The sequence below is a fragment of the Panulirus ornatus genome, chromosome 56 (assembly GCF_036320965.1).
Source record: "Panulirus ornatus isolate Po-2019 chromosome 56, ASM3632096v1, whole genome shotgun sequence".
Taxonomy (NCBI): Eukaryota; Metazoa; Arthropoda; class Malacostraca; order Decapoda; family Palinuridae; genus Panulirus; species Panulirus ornatus.
In genome coordinates, this window is record NC_092279.1 from 8,134,728 (window position 1) to 8,157,877 (window position 23,150).

The 23,150-nt window shown below is 38.9% G+C and overlaps 1 protein-coding gene across 14 annotated transcripts in view; it reads left to right on the top strand.

The window, feature by feature from the left end:
- Rdl (Resistant to dieldrin) overlaps positions 1-20,629 on the top strand; it is a 386,180-nt gene extending 365,551 nt beyond the window's left edge. For 13 of the 14 annotated variants that reach the window (XM_071693703.1, XM_071693712.1, XM_071693706.1 and 10 more), the window contains one exon: positions 10,498-20,629. In XM_071693703.1, the coding sequence (XP_071549804.1) occupies positions 10,498-10,662 (165 nt within the window). In that variant the 3' untranslated portion in view covers positions 10,663-20,629. The remainder of the gene's footprint in view (positions 1-10,497) is intronic. The other variant, XR_011716741.1, reaches the window with a different exon arrangement.
- Positions 20,630-23,150: the final 2,521 nt, after the last annotated feature.

The following is a 23,150-nucleotide window of genomic DNA, read 5'->3' on the forward strand; positions in this document are numbered from 1 at the left end:
ATTGACTTGTCCTCAACCCTACTGTACCTAATAATTAACCTTTCTCTTATTCACATTTACTCTCAGCTTTCTTCTTTCACACACTTTACCAAACTCAGTCACCAGCTTCTACAATTCCTCACGCGAATCAGCCACCAGCACTGTATCATCAGTGAACAAAACTGACTCGCTTCCCAAGCCCTCTCATCCACAAGGGACTGCATACCTGCCCCTCTCTCCAAAACTTTTGCATTCACCTCCTTAACAACCCCATCCATAAACAAATTAAACAACCATGGAGACATCACGCACCCCTGCCACAAACCGACATTCACTGAAAACCAATCACTTTCCTCTCTTCCTACTTGTACACATGCCTTACTTCCTCGATAAAATTTTTCACTGCTTCTAGCAACTTGCCTCCCACACCATATACTCTTAATACCTTCCACAGAGCATCTCTATCAACGCTATCCTATGCCTTCTCCAGATCCATAAATGCCACATACAAATCCATTTGTTTTTCTATGTATTTATCACCTACATTCTTCAAAGCAAACTCCTGATTCACTCATCCTCTACCACTTCTGAAACCACACTGCTTTTCCTCAATCTGATGCTCTGTACATGCCTTCACCCTCTCCATCAATACCCTCCCATATAATTTCCCAGGAATACTCAACAAACTTATACCTCTGTAATTTGAGTACTCACCTTTATCCCCTTTGCCTTTGTACAATGGCACTATGCATGCATTCCACTAATCCTCAGGTACTTCACCATGAGCCATACATACATTGAATATCTTCACCAACCTGTCCACAACACAGTCACCCCCTTTTTTAATAAATTTTACTGCAATACCATCCAAACCTGCTGCCTTGCTGGCTTTCATCTTCCGCAAAGCTTTCACTACCTCTTCTTTGTTTACCAAATCATTCTCCCTGACCTCAGGTACTTCATACATACATTGAATATCTTCACCAACTAGTCCACAACACAGTCACCCCCTTTTTTAATAAATTCTACTGCAATACCATCCAAACCTTCTGCCTTGCCGTCTTTCATCTTCCGCAAAGCTTTCACTACCTCTTCTTTGTTTACCAAATCATTCTCCCTGACCCTCTTACTTCGCACACCACCTGGACCAAAACACCCAATATCTGCCACTTTATCATGTAACACATTCAACAAACCTTCAAAATACTCACTCCATCTCCTTCTCACATCACCACTACTTGTTATTACTTCCCCATTAGTCCCTTTCACCAATGTTCCCATTAGTTCTCTTGTCTTGAGCACTTTATTTACCTCCTTCCAAAACATCTTTTTATTCTCCCTAAGATTTAATGATACTCTCACCCCAACTCTCATTTGCCCTCTTTTTAGCCTCTTACACCTTTCTCTTGACCTCCTGCCTCTTTCTTTTATACATCTCCCAGTCATTTATACTATTTCCCTGCAAAACTCATCCAAATGCCTCTCTCTTCTCTTTTACTAATAATCTTACTTCTTCATCCCACCACTCACTACCCTTTCTAACCTGCCCACCTCCCACACTTCTCATGCCACAAGCATCTTTTGCGCAAGCCATCACTGCTTACCCAAATATATCCCATTCCTCCCCCACTCCCAATACATCCTTTGCTCTCACATTTTTCCATTCTGTACTCAGTCTCTCCTGGTACTTCCTCCCACAAGTCTTCTTCCCAAGCTCACTTACTCTCACCACTCTCTTCACCCAAATATTATCTCTTCTGAAAACCTCTACAAATCTTCACCTTTGCCTCCACAAGATAATGATCAGACATCCCTCCAGTTGATCCTCTCAGCACATTAACGTCCAAAAGTCTCTCTTTCACGCACCTGTCAATTAACACATAATCCAATAATGCTCTCTGGCCATCTCTCATACTTACATATGTATACTTATGTATATCTCTCTTTTAAACCAGGTATTCCCAATCACCAGTCCTTTTTCAGCTCACAAATCTACAAGCTCTTCACCATTTCCATTTATAATACTGAACACCCCATGTACACCAATTATTCCCTCAACTTCCACATTACTCACCTTTGAATTCAAATCACCCATCACTATAACCTGGTCTCGTGCATCAAAACTGCTAACACACTCACTCGTCTGCTCCCAAAACACTTGCCTCATGATCTTTCTTCTCATGCCCAGGTGCATAGGCACCAATAATCACCCATCTCTCTCCACTCAGTTTTACCCATATCAATCTAGAGTTTACTCTCGTACACTCAATCACATACTCCCACAACTCCTGTTTCAGTATTGCTACTCCTTCCTTTGCTCTTGTCCTCTCACCAACCCCTGACTTTACTCCCAAAACATTCCCAAACCACTCTTTCCCTTTACCCTTGAGCTTCGTTTCACTCAGAGCCAAAACATCCAGGTTCCTTTCCTCAAACATACTACCTATCTCTCCTACACATTTAGATACCCCAATCTGAGCCTTCGAGGAGGATGAGCACTCCCTGTGTGACTCCTTCTTGTTTTCCCTTTTAGAAAGTTAAAATAGAAGGACAGGAGGGTTTCTGCACCCCCCCCACTCCTTTCCCCTTTAGTCACCTTCTACGACATGCGGGGAATGCGTGGGAAGTATTCTTTCTCTCCTATCCCCAGGGATAGGTTTCGTTGCATTATACATGACAGCTAGAGATTGTGTGAACGAATGTGGTCTTTGTTGTCTTTTTCTAGTGATACTTCGCACACATGCGGGGGGAGGGGGTTGTCATTTCATTTGTGGCGGGGTGGCAACAGGAATGAATAAGGGCAGACAGTATGAATTATGTACATGTGTATATATGTATATGTCTGTGTGTGTACATATATGTATACATTGAGATGTATAGGTATGTATATGTGCGTGTGTGGACGAGTATGTATATACATGTGTATGTGGGTGGGTTGGGCCATTCTTTCGTCTGTTTCCTTGCGCTACCTTGCTAACACGGGAGACAGCGACAAAGTATGATGAAATGAATAAATAATATAAAATATATATTTTTTTTTTCTTTTTGCTTAGTCGCTGTCTCCCGCGTTTGCAAGGTAGCGCAAGGAAACAGACGAAAGAAATGGCCCAACCCACCCCCATACACATGTATATACATACGTCCACACACGCAAATATACATACCTACACAGCTTTCCATGGTTTACCCCAGACGCTTCACATGCCCTGATTCAATCCACTGACAGCACGTCAACCCCGGTATACCACATCGATCCAATTCACTCTATTCCTTGCACTCCTTTCACCCTCCTGCATGTTCAGGCCCCGATCACTCAAAATCTTTTTCACTCCATCTTTCCCCCTCCAATTTGGTCTCCCACTTCTCGTTCCCTCCACCTCCGACACATATATCCTCTTGGTCAATCTTTCCTCACTCATTCTCTCCATGTGCCCAAACCATTTCAAAACACCCTCTTCTGCTCTCTCAACCACGCTCTTTTTATTTCCACACATCTCTCTTACCCTTACGTTACTTACTCGATCAAACCACCTCACACCACACATTGTCCTCAGACATCTCATTTCCAGCACATCCATACTCCTGCGCACAACTCTATCCATAGCCCACGCCTCGCAACCATACAACATTGTTGGAACCACTATTCCTTCAAACATAGCCATTTTTGCTTTCCGAGATAATGCTCTCGACTTCCACACATTCTTCAAGGCTCCCAGGATTTTCGCCCCCTCCCCCACCCTATGATCCACTTCCGCTTCCATGGTTCCATCCGCTGCCAGATCCACTCCCAGATATCTAAAACACTTTACTTCCTCCAGTTTTTCTCCATTCAAACTTACCTCCCAATTGACTTGACCCTCAACCCTACTGTACCTTGCTCTTATTCACATTTACTCTTAACTTTCTTCTTTCACACACTATACCAAACTCAGTCACCAGCTTCTGCAGTTTCTCACATGAATCAGCCACCAGCGCTGTATCATCAGCGAACAACAACTGACTCACTTCCCAAGCTCTCTCATCCCCAACAGACTTCATACTTGCCCCTCTTTCCAAAACTCTTGCATTCACCTCCCTAACAACCCCATCCATAAACAAATTAAACAACCATGGAGACATCACACACCCCTGCCGCAAACCTACATTCACTGAGAACCAGTCACTTTTCTCTCTTCCTACACGTACACATGCCTTACATCCTCGATAAAAACTTTCCACTGCTTCCAACAACTTGCCTCCCACACCATATATTCTTAATACCTTCCACAGAGCATCTCTATCAACTCTATCATATGCCTTCTCCAGATCCATAAATGCTACATACAAATCCATTTGCTTTTCTAAGTATTTCTCACATACATTCTTGAAAGGAAACACCTGATCCACACATCCTCCACCACTTCTGAAACCACACTGCTCTTCCCCAGTCTGATGCTCTGTACATGCCTTCACCCTCTCAATCAATACCCTCCCATATAATTTACCAGGAATACTCAACAAACTTATACCTCTGTAATTTGAGCACAATTGGGAGGTAAGTTTGAATGGAGAAAAACTGGAGGAAGTGAAGTGTTTTAGATATCTGGGAGTGGATCTGGCAGCGGATTGAACCATGGAAGCGGAAGTGAATCATAGGGTGGGGGAGGGGGCGAAAATCCTGGGAGCCTTGAAGAATGTTTGGAAGTCGAGAACATTATCTCGGAAAGCAAAAATGGGTATGTTTGAAAGAATAGTGGTTCCAACAATGTTGTATGGTTGCAAGGCGTGGGCTATGGATAGAGTTGTGCGCAGGAGGGTGGATGTGCTGGAAATGAGATGTTTAAGGACAATGTGTGGTGTGAGGTGGTTTGATCGAGTAAGTAATGTAAGCGTAAGAGAGATGTGTGGAAATAAAAAGAGCGTGGTTGAGAGAGCAGAAGAGGGTGTTTTGAAATGGTTTGGGCACATGGAGAGAATGAGTGAGGAAAGATTGACCAAGAGGATATATGTGTCGGAGGTGGAGGGAACGAGAAGTGGGAGACCAAATTGGAGGGGGAAAGATGGAGTGAAAAAGATTTTGAGTGGTCGGGGCCTGAACATGCGGGAGGGTGAAAGGCGGGCAAGGAATAGAGTGAATTGGATAGATGTGGTATACCGGGGTTGACGTGCTGTCAGTGGATTGAATCAGGGCATGTGAAGCGTCTGGAGTAAACCATGGAAAGTTGTGTGGGGCCTGGATGTGGAAAGGGAGCTGTGGTTTCGGGCATTATTGCATGACAGCTAGAGACTGAGTGTGAACGAATGGGGCCTTTGTTGGCTTTTCCTAGCGCTACCTCGCACACATGAGAGGGGAGGGGGATGGTATTCCATTTGTGGCGGGATGGCGATGGGAATGAATAAAGGCAGACTGTGTGAATTGTGTGCATGGGTATATATGTATGTGTCTGTGTGTGTATAATATATGTGTACATGAGATGTATAGGTATGTATATTTGCCCGTGTGGACATGTATGTATATACATGTGTATGGGGGTGGGTTGGGCCATTTCTTTCGTCTGTTTCCTTGCGCTACCTCGCAAACGCGGGAGACAGCAACAAAGCAAAATAAATTTATATATATATATATATATATATTTTTTTTTTTTTTTTTTTTTTCATACTATTTGCCATTTCCCACGTTAGCGAGGTAGCATTTAGAACAGAGGACTGAACCTTTGAGAGAATGTCCTCACTGGGCCCCCTTCTCTGTTCCTTCTTTTAGAAAATTAAAAACGAGAGGAAAGGATTTCCAGCCACCCGCCCCCTCCCTTTTAGTCGCCTTCTACGACACGCAGGGAATACGTGGGAAGTATTCTTTCTCCCCTATCCTCATATATCATATATATATATATATATATATATATATATATATATATATATATATATATATATATATATATATATGTGTGTGTGTGTGTGTGTGTGTATATGTGTATATATATATATATATATATATATATATATATATATATATATATATATATATATATATATATATATATATATATATATATATATCCCTGGGGATAGGGGAGGAAGAATACTTCCCATGTATTCCCTGCGTGTCGTAGAAGGCGACTAAAAGGGGAGGGAGCGGGTGGCTGGAAATCCTCCCCTCTCGTTTTTTTTTTTTTTTTAAATTTTCCAAAAGAAGGAACAGAGAAGGGGGCCAGGTGAGGATTTTCCCTCTAAGGCCCAGTCCTCTGTTCTTAACGCTACCTCGCAAACGCGGGAAATGGCGAATCGTATGAAAAAAATATATATATATATATATATATATATATATATATATATATATATTGTGTGGAGGAGGGTGGATGTGTTGGAAAGTATGCAGTCTGTTGTGGAGGAGAGCGTTTGTGAAGTGAGTTAGTTGTTGTTCGCTGATGATACAGCGCTGGTGGCTGATTCAGGTGAGAAACTGCAGTAGCTGGTGACTGAGTATGGTAAAGTGTTTGAAAGAAGAAAGCAGAGAGTAAATGTGAACAAGAGCAAGTTTATTAGATACAGTAGGGTTGAGGGACAAGTCAATTAGGAGGTAAGTTTGAATTGAGAAAAATGGAGGAAGTGAAGCATTTTAGATATCTGGGAGTGGATCTGGCAGCAGATGGAACCATAGAAGCAGAAGTGAGTCACAGGGTGGGGGAGGGGGCCAAAGTTTTGGGAGTGTTGAAAAATGTGTGGAAGGCGAGAACATTATCTCGGAAAGCAAAAATGGGTATGTTTGAAGGAATAGTGGTTCCAACAATGTTATGTGGTTGTGAGGCATGGGCTGTAGATAGGGTTGTGCAGAGGAGGGTGGATGTGTTGGAAATGGGATGTTTGAGGACAATATGTGATGTGAGGTGTTTTGATCGAATATGTAATAAAAAGGTAAGAGAGATGTGTGTTAATTAAAAATGTGTGGTTGAGAGAGCAGAAGAGGGTGTATTTAATGGTTTGGTCACATGGAGAGAATGAGAGGAAAAATTGACAAAGAGGATATATGTGTCAGAGGTGGAGGGAACAAGGAGAAGTGGGAGACCAAATTGGGGGTGGAAGGATGGAGTGAAAAAGATTTTGAGCGATTGGGGCCTGAACATGCAGGAGGGTGAAAGGCATGCAAGGAATAGAGTGAAATGGAACTAAGTGGTATACCAGGGTTGACGTGCTATCAATGGATTGAACCAGGACATGTGAAGCGTCTGGAGCAAACCATGGAAAGTTTTGTGGGGCCTGAATGTGGAAGGGGAGCTGTGGTTTCGGTACATTACACATGACAGCTAGAGACTGAGTGTGAATGAATGTGGCCTTTGTTGTCTTTTCCTAGTGCTACCTTGCATGTGCATGTGGGGAGGGGGTGCCATTTCATGTGTGGCAGGGTGGTGATGGGACTAGATGAAGGCGGCAGGTATGAATGTGGACATATATATATATACATGTATGAGTGTGTATGCATATGTATGTATATGTTGAAATGTATAGGTATGTATATGTGCATGTATGGGCGTTTATGTATATACGTGTGTGTGGGTGGGTTGGGCCATTCTTTTGTCTGTTTCCTTGTGCTACCTCGCTAACGCAGGAGACAGCAACAAAGTATGATAAATGAATAATAAATGATATATACTTATTATACTTAATCACCATCTCCCGCGTTAGCAAGGTAGCGCAAGGAAACAGACGAAAGAATGGCCCAACCCACCTACATACACATGTATATACATAAATGCCCACACACACACACACACATACCTATACATTTCAACATATACGTACATAAACATAGAGACATATACATTTATACACATGTACATATTCATACTTGCTGCCTTCATCCATTCCCATCACCACCCTGCCACACATGAAATAGCATCACACACACACAACAGAAAAAGACAAAAAAAGCCACATCCATTCACACTCAGTCTCCAGTCATCATGCATAATCCACTCATATACACACATATATGCATACACAGACATATGCATTTATAAATATTTACAATTCATACTTGCTTGCCATCATCCATTCGTGGCACTACCCCGTCCCACAGGAAACAGCGTTGCTGCCCATGCTTCAGCAAGGTAGTGCTTGGAAAACAGACAAAAAAGACCACAATCATTCACATTCAGTATCTAGCTGTCATGTGCACTGCACCAAAACCACAGCTCCTTATCCACATCCAGGCCCCACAGACCTTTCCACAGTTTATGCCGCACTTTTCACATGTCCTGGTTCAGTCCATTGACAGCAAGTCAACCACAGTATACCAGATCGTTCCAGTTCACCCTCTGACTTGCACACCTCTCACCCTCATGTATGTTCAGGCTCCAATCACTCAAAATTTATTTTAATCCATCTTTCCATCTCCAGTTTGGTCCCACGATCCTCCTTGTTCCCTCCACCTATGACACATATCATTTTTGTCAACCTTGTTTTAGCTAGGCAGTGCCTACACATATGTATCCCAGCCTAAGCCAGGTACCTAGTTTATTATTTATCAACCAGTCCCTAGGGGAGGTTTAATAGCTGGGTCTGATAAATCTTTTGAATAGCTTGCCAAGCTTATCCTTGTATTTGAATGCAGTGTTGATATTTGCCAGCAGACAATTTGTTGCTACAGTTTTCCATGGGTGGCTTGCTGGAAACAGATTAGTTACAAGTGTCAGCCCACAAGTCCCTCTTATACACACACTGATGTAGATTATATATCTCTTAAGTTATATTCATATCATTGTGTCAGTTCCTCATAACTTTGCATTTACTCAAGTTCAGTATAATCAGTAAAGTATCATCCCTACTTTGAAACTTGTGTAGGTCTCTTTGTTGATGCACTAAGCCATAGTAAGTTTATGAAATGTTCCTCATTCCTTACATCTATGGAATCACTTAATATTCAGGTTTGAGTCCAAATCATGAAGAACAGTAATCCCAAGACAGAGCTCAGCATCATGCCAATGATGACCCCAAACCATTTTGTGAAGGTTTCTCAGACATTTCCCTCATTCTCCTCCACTTAGATACTATTCTGTCCAAATTAATCTTCCTCTTATGCCAACTTGAAAATTCAGTTTCTTTAGCAGTCTTCTAAGTGGTACAATATCAAAGGCCTTCTGATAGTCCAGGAAGTCACATTTCACCTATCCATCTATATTTTAAAAAATGAAGTCTACTGCACAATGCCGAGATAATTTTTTTTTAAGAACAACCTACTTTCCCTGAACCTGTGGTGTCTCACACTAAGTTTGCTCTTCCAGTATTTCACAGAGGACATTGATCACAGGGACTAGTGTGTAATTCAGTATAATTTCCTATGTACACTCCTTTAGCACTACACACACACACACACACACACACACACTCTCTCTCTCTCTCACACACACTCTCTCTCTCTCTCTCTCTCTCTCTCTCTCTCTCTCTCTCTCTCTCTCTCTCTCTCTCTCTCTCTCTCTCTCTCAGCATCCCTTAAATGGTTTTTGCATACTTCTTTAGCACATATGAAGAGATTCATCAGGACCATGGGGTCATGACTGAAGACCCTTTAGTAGTCTTACTTCTTTTCTGGCAATTTCGATGCTTTTCAAGTTCTCTCTCCCATCCCTCCTTGTTGGTGTGAGGGCCTTGGTGTTTTCCATCATAGATTTGCATTTGAACTTTCCATTCAGTAATGAACATCTGCATTTGGTTAATGAGATATGGCAAAATTATTTAGTAATTGACAAATGTGTATGAAAAAGGAATTGGTTCTTGCTAGAAAATTATAGCTGATTAGCAAAAAATATGCTAATGAAGATACTATAATTATAGCCAAATACTTAAAGCAGAGTGTGAAACCCTGAAACTTTTATCATTGTGTATCATAAGTGTTTCGAGTGTGTCTCTGAAAGGAATGTGCTGGGACAATGCTGACGGTACAGTATATTTTCCATCTTTTTTAAGCAGAGGATAGAATGCAATTCATTTTTTCCCCATCTTTTAATGATAAAAAGGGCTTCAAGAACTTTGCTGTACAAGTAGGTAATCTGTTGAGTATTTGATCAGAAGGATTATTTATTGTGTTTTGCTCCATAGTCTATATGTCTTATATCCAAAGGGTATTAGGATGTATGCATGTATCTTGTGTGTATCTTTCACCTTTAAACATCTTGAACAATTTAAAACCAAGTGTCGTGTTGATGACATTTCTTAAAACTTGTTCAATTTTCAGTTTATTAAATGAGGAAATAACTTTTTGCAGCCTCTTCAAATTCCAGTGTTGCTGTTACATTTTTAAAAGCATCAGTTTTGTATGCCATATTTAGACTAGTTACTTAGTATTTACCCAGTTAAAGTAGATCTCTAGTTTGTATATTAACAACCCTTGTGATGAATTTAGAATTCAAGTTAATTTACTTAACCTTGATGATGATTTTTATTGAGCCTTGGTCTGCTCATTCATCCATTATGACAACTAAGTCCTTGTTTGTATACTGAACCTTCATACTGTTATATCTAACACCTCTCCCCATCCACCTTCAGGGCCTGAACAAGTTGTATGGTTGCTCACCCTCGGACATCGACAAGTATTCTAGGATCGTCTTTCCTGTGTGTTTTGTATGTTTTAACCTCATGTACTGGATCATCTACCTGCACATCTCCGATGACTCTGCGGAGGACCTCATTCTCCATAATGCCGAGAGTTAAGGCAGAGAAGCGTACAAAAAAAATTGGCTTTTTTCTCATCATTTATTTCGTCAGTTCATATATCATCTAACTTGTTTTATTCATTTATATACTTAATTTTGGTTATTTTTGTTTTCTTTAAGGATTTTTGTTGACTTGGCATTTAGTTATAATAGGATTTACATCAGTACTTTCAAATTCAAATGCATTGAAAGAAGGATTAATTAGTTCGGGTCTCACATACACCTTTATGTTAGCAAGACCGTCTCAGGTTAAGAAAATTCTCATGTAACTATATAACCTTAATGCAATGATAATCATAACAATCCTTTACAATCCTGCACACACATACACTGTCACTTCATCATTAGAGAGATAAAGATCATCATTGCAGGAGTTAGGCTCCCTCCCATAACTCCCCATCTCTCAGTACCCCTTCCTTAGCTATAAACCTTATCCCAACACCTGTCCCCAGATCCTCCACATGGTGGACCAAATCCTCCCTTCTGTGGTCCAGATCCTGCCCACAACAACCATGCCCCTTTTCCTAAAGGACCTCATACACACAGTCCAGCTCTTCCATAAATCTTCTCTTCACAACAGCCCAGTTCCCCAGTACCCATCTCCCCACACACCCACCCAAGATTTTTTTTTTTTTAAACTCCAGCTTCTTTCCTCTCACATCTTTCCCTAAAATTCCACAAAATTCTGTCCTAATACCCTTAACAGCCAAACTCCTATCACCCTGTGAATCTTTTCTGTACACAGCTCACAATTCTCTCTCCAGGTCCCCACCCAGAACTGTCCTGCTAACTCATCAGATCTTCATCACACAACTCAGAACAGCCTAGCCCATTCCACCTTCCAGACATCCCCTACTGAAACATCTCAGCTACCTTGTCATAGTAGCTCAGCTCCTCTTCAGATTCCATTCAACTTCTGCTGCTCCCTGTCCCATAGGTTGTCTCCCATAGCATTCCACTTGCTTTCTTACAGTGACCCAGCTGCCTCTTCACAATAACCATTTTATCACCCTTAGATCCTGTCACTAGTGGTCCACCTCGTACATGTAAGATCTCCCTCAACATTCCAATTCCCAAAACCATAAAGACTTAATCACTCCACCATAACAGCCAGCATCCTGTTCTGAGATCACCACTACAATAGTCCACCACTCCATTTCAGACCTTTTTCCTCAAACACCTCACCTGCCCCCATCAGATCCTATCCCCACAGCAGATCCAGCTCCCCCTTCCAGTGCCCATCCCTCCCCTCCGCCACTCAGCCTTGTACCCTGAGTTCATTGGAGAGAGTTAAGTCTCCCGTCGCCACGCTTATTTCTGCTTCCTTCCACATCTGAGAAGTCAAGGTCCAAGGTTTAGACCAAGGTGGAGTATTCCTCTAGAAAAGTAACTAGAATTATTAGATGAACTACCATACTGGACTCCTGGTTCTAAGTTAAGGACTCCTAGTTATGTACTAGTTAAGTGAATGGTGTTACAAATTATCCTATAATTTGAGAATCCTACCGGCTAAATTTTGGGGCTGAGCATTTGACAAATTTGGTCATAAACGTGGAAATTACAAAATTTTTAGAACATTATCATTCATAGTTATATATATATATATATATATATATATATATATATATATATATATATATATATATATATATATATATATATTTTACCAGACTCCACTGCTTGAGGTTCCATTGCAAGTAAAGTCACTTTTGGCAAGACTGTATAATTGGGACTACGGTCTTGTCATGAGACTTCTCACTTCAAAGGAGTCTCATTTTCTTGGTACTGGAAGTAGTGCAGCCTTGAGCTGTAGGAGCTTTTAGAGAGGTCCTGGGATGATATATATATATATATATATATATATATATATATATATATATATATATATATTAGCGTTGTTACCAGACTCTGCCAGTTTGTGGTTACACTGCAAATAAAAGTCACCTTCAGCTAGGTTGTACCCTCATTAGTTGTCAAAAGGGAGTATAGTCTTGTCAAAGAACTTCTCCCTCAAAAGGAGCCAGTTATTTCCCTCATTTTAGCAAACCCTTGTTACTGCAGGAGTCTCATAATAATAATAATAATAATAATAATAATTATAATGATGAGAATGATTATAATGATTAATATATATATATATAAAATCTTAGACCCCATCTTTGGGACTTCTTCAGCTTAGGCTGCCTTACAGTCAAAAGAAGGGAAAAGGTGGACTCCCGAGGAGTGAGAAGATATTTAAAACAGGGCTTTCTTTCATAACTGATGATAATTCAGCCTCAAGAAAGGTGACTTTTCACACTCAGTTATACCTCAAGTATGCAGTCCTGTAACACATGCTTATATATATATATATATATATATATATATATATATATATATATATATATATATATATATATATATATACTGAAGAAATTTCCTTTGTTTTATTATAATAGGCTAACTGCTTTCCTCTACACACCATTAAAAAGCTTTTCTGTACAAAGGCTAATGCTCACCTCATGAAGATTTGCTGTTTTGCGCCACACGAGTGAAATGTCTTTCATGAGTCTTTTCACACCGGCATCACCATGGCCGGGCCACCTCGAGTAGATGAGTATGTGTAAACTCTTCATATGTATTCCCATGATGGTTTTTCTGTTGTAGGCCCAAAGAGAATTTTTTACAAATTCTCTTTGATGTGATAAGTAGATTTCTGAGTTTCCATGAAATAAATGGGTGTCAGGATATTGAATAAATGAAGTTATTAATATCATTAATGAACATAATCATTACAAGAGAGCTGCTAATACTGAGAATATGTATAATATATAAATATATATATAAATATAAATATGACTTTTATACGATTTCATGAAGTCATCAGTTAATACCGACGTCTCCGTAAAGAAGTGAAGTGAACGCCCTCTTCTTATATGAAGTGCTTTTTGTGATATAATAACTTAGGCCTGTATGGACCTCTACAGCTGCCCTCACAACCCACTGCAGCCCATGAACTGCCTCTGTGCAGCCTGGCTTACCCCCGTGCAAGCATATCCCAAGGCCCAGGTGGACTAGTACCTGTGGACAGTGGTGTTTCGAGGCCTCACTTGTGATATAAGTTAAATCTGCCTGAGGACACTGAGTGTACCAAGTGCCAGGAGTGTGTTTCAGTGTCTCAGGTGGTGCCATCACACCCACCACCCGAAGCCAGACATCACGTGGGCCTCCCATGGCGCATGCACACACGCCAACACTGAAGAGCATGCGTCCTAGGTTTATATAAAAAAAAAAGTTGTGTATAATCACCCTCTCTGGTGCTCTTGGTTGTTGCTAATGAATCCCTCACACCTGGAGCACTGTTCGTTCCGCCTTAACTTGAATTTTGTACAATCTGTGAGACAGTAGCAGACGGGCCGGCCGAAGAGGCAGAGCCAAGACCCCAGCTCAGCCGGGTGATGATCCACAACATCAGTTCGTGTGTAAGACGCCTCAAGCCTATATGTTCATCGCTTTGTACCGCTTGAAGATATATAGCATATGCTAATGGTAATAACTAGAGTACTTTGCGTTACTGGTCAATGAGTAACTCAATAACTTGGCGCGGAAAGTTCGGGATATACGCGGTCACTTTTCTCTACATGTAACTTCGCTGCCTGACGCTGACCACGGCAAACTAGGCCACCAGCATTGAATTTTGTCACTACTCATACTGGCAGGTAGGGGTATATTTTAAATTGTATTATTTACCATTAAAACCTGTAAAAAATTACCTTCCAATATTTTGTAATGATACCAATGGATTGATCATGTATATGATTACATGTATATATATATATATGTGTACATTGTCAGTAAATATATTTGCTCAGTGAATGATAGGTAAACACAATCCAATTGGATAGGATAATGAAATTATTTCTGCCTGTTTATGAAATTAAGGTGACTGATTATTTTATTAAGCCTAATTTGTACGGGATATCAGTGTCAGTGCTCTTAAGATGTACATAGCTTATAGTTAAAGTTAAGACTAGAGTTCATTTATTGCATGATTCTATTAAGTTATTGTGTTTATGTCTAGCAAGATATTGTTAGACTATAAATGTTATATATTACTAAAAATGTTTTGAGTATGGAGGTTATTATATATTTACCTTTTCTAAAAAGTCTTTAAGGGACTTTTAAAAACTCAGAGCAGAGTTTTGCATTCTCCTGTTTTTGTCAACGGTTCTCTGAGCAACTTTGGTGTTCCACTAGGTTGTGACTGCTAGCATCTCGCTCATATCCCTCACTGCTGCAACTGTTATCATGCTTATTACCTTCTGCCCCAACTTTCATTCCAACTTTGTATGCCTCTCTTTTGATTTTTTACACCTCATTCTGTTTCTTTCTTTGTCTTATTTCCCTCTTGTTTTTGCAGTTCCTTTTTTATTATTCCATATAATTTTCCAAACCTGATCTTCCTTTGGTTAGTCTTGTTAACATTATAGTTTGAATTTTACTGTTGTTTACATTATTCCTCATTTTTTCAATCTAATCTTAGTACAGTTCACTTTACAACAAGGGTCATCTTTGTAATCCATAATTACCAACATTTAACAGTTCTTAAATCTTTTTCATGTTGTGATTCTAGTTTCACTCCTCTTATTTTTCTTACCATCATATTTTGGATCAAGTGATCATTTTATCAATATATATATATATATATATATATATATATATATATATATATATATATATATATATATATATATATATATATTATGTATTATTATTATACTTTGTCGCTGTCTCCCGCGTTTGCGAGGTAGCGCAAGGAATATATATATATATATATATATATATATATATATATATATATATATATATATATATATATATATATATATATATATATTTGTGTGTGTGTAAGTGTATTAAGTTAAACCTCCCGTGCCCTTTCACACATCCTTATTTTCAGTTTTTCTGCCATTTATTCCTTTTATTTACACCCTGACATCATATAAGGAAGTGTGTCCTCTCTCTCTCTCTCTCTCTCTCTCTCTCTGTATATATATATATATATATATATATATATATATATATATATATATATATATATATATATATATATATTATTTTATTTATTTTGTTATACTTAATCGCCATCTCCCGCGTCAGCAAAGTAGCGCAAGTTAAACAGACGAGGAATGGCCCAACCTGCCCACATACACATATATACATAAATGCATATACACACACATATACATACACAGACATGTACATATATACACATGTACATATACTTGCTGCCTTCATCCCTGGGGATAGGAAAGAAAGAATACTTCCCATGTATTCCCTGTATGTCATAAAAGGCAACTAAAAGGGGTGGGAGTGGGGGGCTTGAAATACTATTTCCCATCCTATTTTACTTTTCCAAAAGAAGGAATAGAGAAGGGGGCGAAGTGAGGATTTTTCCCTCTCGGTGCTCGGTCATCTGTTCTTGTTGTTACCTCACTGATGCGGGAAATGGTGAATATGTATGGAAAAAAAGAATTATATATATCAATTGATAGGTAAATAGATAGCTTTCCTTACATAATATTCTTCCTCCTGAATTTTTCTCATTAACTTCTTACACTCACCTTATTACCTCCGTGCATATGTTCATGTGTGAATTTTTCATTTCATATCTATATTTCTTATGTTTGCCTCATAAATTTTTCATTTACCTGCTTTAGTCCCCTTACATGATATTATATCTAGTCATTTTCTTTCTTAATTGACAGTATTTTATACTAATTTATGACGCACTGAAGTTTCCCTGTGTTAGGCCTAGATCGTCATGCTGATATAGCAGTCCCCCCCTCCATACTGTCTCATTACCTTTATGCTGCCATAATCCTCCTCATATTGTTGAAGTCTTCAGATTGTCAGTAGTTCTTTAGTATTCCCTTATACTGTCATAGAGCCCTCACCTTGCCACTCTCCTCACTCATCTTCATTATATTGTCATAGTTCCCCTCATAGCCTTTCATACTTAGTCCCATCATCCATTTATGGTCTTGTGAGGCTCTCTCAGACCTCCTTCATACTGTCATAATCCCACTTTATACTATCATAGTCCCATTTTATACTGTCATAATCCCCCTTTATACAGTCAGAGTCCTCCTCATGCAGGTCATAGTCCCCTTATATATCATTTCAATCCTGTCACACTTTCATAGTCCCCACATATTGTTACCATCACCTTGTGCCATCTTAGACTGTCATGTCACCGTGCATTTAGAACCCAAATACTGTCGTAGTCTCCTTACAGTTTCACTGTTCACTCATACTTCATGTGCCCTTGTGCTATCTTAGTTCCTACTACAAGATCCCTTACAGTGTCATTGTTCCCCCTCTATTGTCATACTTGCATCACATAACTTAGTCTGTCACTTTCTTTTGTGCTTCCATAGTTTTTGTCATTGATGTGCTATATTGCACATCCCCATCACAGATACAGCATCTCTTTCATAGTCGAGCCATTACTTCAGTTTATCCATATCATAGTCATGTCATTGTTACACATAACCATTTCATATCTGCATCATAGTCGCATCATCTCTATCATAGTCGCGTCATAGTGGTCTCATAGCTGTCTGGTTCAGTGTTGGTCTCAACCTCTCGCTCACTTCGCAGAGAAGCTCCTTTTGCACAGTTTCGCTTTCATGCACTTTGGATCTTCAGCTTTGTCACTGTCATTAACAGACTTGCAGCTGTGTGTGTTTTCGTAGATTTTATTGACGTTAAAGTAAGTGGTCTATTTAGATAACATGAATTTTTTTACTATCCTTGTGTTTCTCTGATCAAAGATGTTTGATACCCACCTATTTGAAAATGCTTATAACAATGTCATAGTTTTTTCTGTAAGAAAGTTAAAATTGACATTTTGACAATTCAAAGCCCAATCTCCATTTGAAACCATGACATTATATAAGTAAAGAATTTATACCATGCATTTTCAGAAGTATTTTATTTTAGTATTGTTTCCAAGCAGTACTTTAATTAAGCAATAGAAATTAGTGTATTTTATCGGGATAACTGTTTACTCCATGTGAGAAAATAGTACCCTTTTTGAGGCATCTTTCCCTGTAGTCAGATTTACATTATTATAGCTGATTTGGACATGTTTGGTATGGTTTTTGGATAACTTTCTCGGTTTTACGGGAAGGCTGTAAAAAGAAATCTTATATAACCCTGGTTCAGAGCCTGGCTGTGGATGGGAACAAGCCTAAGCAGATGTCAGCATGGGGTTTCCTTACTATAGAGTACCAACCTGTGCACACTAGCCATTTTATCCAGCACTCAAAATATTTTCACTTTCATAAGCTTTGTATTCTATTTACAACCTCCAACGTCATCTTCCCCCCGCCCCTCCCCCCAAAAAAAGGTTCATTTTCTCCTTCACAATTCAGTCATTCCAACACATCATTACTACATAGTCCATTGCATTAAAAATTAGAAAAAATTTATCCTTCACAACTCTTAACACTATTCTCTTTCTCAGAAAAAATACTCATGTCTTTGGACCGATAGTTATTTCTCTATGTAATGTGTATTTGATAACCTTTGGTATATCAGCAGTGAAGAATTGGTTTAGTTTCACCATTGCACACACGTAACAAATTCTCTCATTTCTTAAACACCTTGCCATAGCTCTACACCATGAATCTCAACTAAAGAACATGTTGTATAAATGTCTCACCAGTTTCTGTGAATCAGCGTACCAACATTTCACGTTTTGTAGTGTGTTTTTTATTCCAATCATACCTTTGCTTCAGTTCTCTTGGTTGAACCATCATTAATTATGTCAGTTTCTCTTAATTTCATGTAATAATTATTCACCTCTACATTTTAAGGTGCTCACATTATATTTTCAAACATCTCTTATTTTGTCAGAGTAGTTTCCAAACAACTCGTCTTGATAATTCATGAACCCACATTTCTCCCAGTCCTTTATTTTTTTTTTTCTTTCTTTTTCAAGTAGTCCAGACCAACCACATAAAAATTTTTACCTAACACAAAAGGTACCTTTCTACTTTGTTTTCCTTTTTGTCCCTATACACATCACTATATATTACTTGCTCCTTACATTACACTATGACTGATCATGAGTTTCCCTTCTACTTGTTTCTATGCCAATGCCATTTTCTCTAGCCAGATATGGGGTGACACAGATCAGTTCAGGCAAATGGCATAGAATTTAGTATACATGCAAGGCTCCACACTTCTGAAGGAAGAACCTGTTCGTGCACATACTTTTTTTTTACACATTGCTCAAGTTAGTAAAAAAGCAAATGATGTACACAGTATGAAATGCTTATAAACTTATGACAAACTATGCTAATTAAATAGGTTCTCTGATTATTTGTTAATTTCCTTTTATTCACACAAGTTAGGTCTTGTATTATTGTTCTAGCAGTGTATGGAATTTTTGTAGTTTACTTATTTTGCCTAAATAGATAGCAGACCTCTTTGTAGATGTTTATTGTGTTAATAATTGAAAAATCTCATGTATGGAAAAATACTGACTTTGTAGATAAGATATTTAATACTGTTTACCAAAAAATGTATAAGAAAAGTAAGCATAATCTATCTAAAATCAACACACCATTTGTACATAAATATAAATATCCATCGTGCTCAGATGTAGTTTAAGAACATTTTTGCTCTTAGTTACTGTGTATTTGTTAAAATGTTATTTTTGGGGTAGAAATATAAACCACTGAACTACGTGGCTAGGTGGGTCTTCTTAAATTTTGGCATACTATACCCTGTTTTATTCCCATTACCCTGACATCTTACCGCTAGTAGTGTTGAAGTAATGGGTTCTACTGTTAGACGTGTAATTCATTGATTCTTAGATGTATAATATGAATAAAAATGTATATACATAGAAGAAACAGACTGCCAAGATTCTTACAGAAGTGGCAGGAAGAAGACAATACGTTGTGTTTTCTATATGCGCCCCATTTTCTATAAATCAGCATGTTTATAGTCCCCCTCCCCAGCAGAGCCCATAGCTGTGTATTTCGGTGGTTTGACGGGGTTGATATTCTCTGATTCTTTTTGAGATTCCACACAAAAGGCCCCTTGGTCCCAAAAAGTATATAAATACCTTTGAGTCCCTTTTTCCCTCCTCCCTCCCAAATGTTTGCAGTTTACCTGCAACTGTGTTTTAAGCCATTAACACTACTTTGTGTGTTTTTGTTTATTTCTTGTATGTCATGGTTTGTGCTCATGACACGGGGCAGTGGAGAGGGAGGGACCATGGGCACTCCCTCTGCAGTTTTTTAACAACGAAAGTGATGATAAAGGTCTTGATTCTCATGGGTTACTTTTCGTTGCATATTCCTCGTGTCTTTTTTTCATCACATTTTATGTTTAATGAAGATGATAATATCCTCTTTCATATACTCAGAAGAGCGGGAAATGTCTTGACACAGATTCATCGATAGACTTGTTTTTCTGGCTTGTCACTTTGGCTAGATAGGAAAAGCCAAAGTGATTGTTAGATGTCATCTCAAACAAAAAATGGAAAGAGGATATAATTATCTTATCCATTTCCCTAGTGTAAAGACCTTACAGACTTAAACAAAATTATATATTGTCTTTGCTACAAAACACTCTAAACATGGTGCTCTACCTGTTACTTAGATCGAGAATACCCCGACCCCTTCCCCAGTTTAATAAAGTTATATCTCCCCTTTCTAAGCAATCAGACATTTTTGTACAGTCTGTGGTGTAGCACTATCTTCTTCAGCACACGTGGTTTTGTTCCAGGTATAGCAATCATTCAACATACCAGTGGTCAAGTATGTTTTAATATTCATAGCAACAGTGCTTACTTATTATGAATAAATTTGATTAGGTATTAGAAATTTCGATACTGCTGGTAGCGCATATCAACTCCCGTCTGCATCGTGTGTACTCTCTGTAATAAATTAATAAACAAAACTGTAGGATTAGTTTCATTTACTAATGCCTGGCTTTATTGATATTGTACACATGGTGTACCTCTAATCTGAAAGCCTGGGACCTGGCCATTACCAGATTACACAAAATGCCTGAAAACAGAAATTACATAGGGTTCAAACATAAGACTGGCCTCTAGTTTTGCCAGCTCATTCCACATGTGTATTGCTGTGTTAAAGGTAGAACAAAGCTTTAAATATGAAGTAATACAACCATAATGCCAATAAGGTTTTTATTGTTACATTAGATGTAACCCCAGATGGAGACTCGTACGAACATCTTGGGTTTTCCATTGCATATGCCACTACAGGCCAGATTTGTCAGTATTTATACACTTGTTCTGGGGCTGAGTTTACCACTACCACTAACTGCAAATTCATCCACTAATGTCAGCAGATTCAAAATGTGCTGGACCACAGAGCGCTGTATCTGTAACCACTAGAATGCTATTTATACGTTATGAACATTACCAATATACACCCTAACCAACTTTTACTTTGCTGTTAGTATATATTGACAATTGTTCTAAACTATGAATCCACATTACTGGGTTGATGGTGGTGCCCAGAACCATCTTGCGCTCTCAATGTTAGGACTGCTGCGTCTTACTTTCTCTCATCAAAAGAGGACTACCGGGCTAGTCCTACTACTATCTTCTCCATACAAGCACCATACATTTACAAACTCCTGTACACTTAAACATTTTTAAACTTTCCTCCAAAATTCATAATTACTTTCCCTTTTCTTTCTCCCTTTCATAATTCTATATTTCAATGAAGGCCCAGCCCAGTGTTGATGTGAACTTTTGTCTATGACTGGTGCCTTTAAAAAAAATCATTGAGCATTTCTAACAATTTCATAGATTAAAAAAAAGATTGTCCATTCAAATTTGAGTTTAATGTGAAGAGGAAAAAAATGGAATCATTTACCAACTCTAGAAATAAAAGTTTTTGATAATGGAAAACAAATGCAGAAATGCTTACAATGCATTGTAAGCATTTCATGCATTGTAAGCATTTCTGCATTTGTTTTCCATTATCAAAAACTTTTATTTCTAGAGTTGGTTCAAGGTTAAGACAAAGACATGCACCTCACCAGCTTTATTTCCCTCCTAGAGAGGATTTGATTACAATTTTGTTTTACATTGTGAATCCACATTATTGGGCTGATGCGAAAATTCACATTATTGTGAGACAGATGTTGATTATGTATAGATTTACTACATTTCCTTACTAATCTATTTCATAACTGGATGTTATGGCTCCGAGTGAAACTAAGATCAAGGGGAATGGAGAAGACTGTGTAAGGAATGTTCAAGGTGTAAAATTAACAGGTAGTATGAGGTGGAGAGCAAAGGTAGGGTGGCTCTTCTGCTTAAAGAGGAGTTGAGGATGAATGTTCCAAATGATGTGGGTCACAATCAATCTCTCTATCTATATCTCTGATGCCTGTTCCCTTCTGGAACTCCTCAAGGGGTGGCCATGGTAATAGAGTCTCCATGACTAGTGAACTCCAGTGCCGCTTCTTAGCCTTTACTCCCTAACCCTGAACAGGCCATTGGCAGAGGACCAGTCTCGCACAGTGTTTGCAGAGGCTTCTCCATAATGTTCTTACTGACTACTACTTAATGTTCCAACCAACTACATCTACCTAATAGTCCTACCTATTACTTATAACTATTGCTCCTACCACTTTGCAAAAGGCAGGGCTAGCACATTGTACCCACCACAGGAAATCAATAATGACGAAGAATGAGCAGTGTGAGTTAAGTGTTGTCAAGTGTTGTGTGTGACAGGGAGAGATTTTTTATGTTTGTGAACAGAATGCCAGCAGTCCACGTGTAGGCGAAGCAGAAAGAAAAACAGCTACCTGGCTCACTTTACAGCTATCACTAACCCTCCTGATACCCAAGCGGGTAGTACTGGTAATATACCTCCCTGGTCATTGGCTGCCTACCAACTACTACCTACCAATGAAAGTAAATTAAGAGAAGTGGATGATAATTGGTATTTATGCACCTGGTAGTAAAAGGAATGAAAAGATCAGTCATTTGGGAGGAACTAGTTTATGCATCAGCATTTTAATACAAGGGATTAAGTATTAGCAGTGGGACTTCTTGAGTGATGTGGGAGTTGAGGGTATAATTGGAAAACATGATGATAAAAACAGTGAACAGCTTCTTAACTTGTGTGTTGAAAAAGGCAAGTGGGAATGGGGTAAACTGACACTCTTGAAATGTTTATTGAATGACAGGCATACAAAGGATGAGCTGTTGGATGTGAATGTGCTGATCAGTCTTTGGTAGAGGCAAGTGTGAAAGTTTGTAGTGACGAGGAAATGTAGAGAATATGAGTGAGCTTGAGTAAAAGATGCTTGTGTGCAGAGATACAAGAGGGATTGGATGAAGACCAAGGGAGTGGGTAAGGAATGGAAAGTATTCAGGGAAGCACTGTGTGAATGAAGTGTACAGTATGGAGAATGTGAGATATGGATAATTGAGGAAGACTA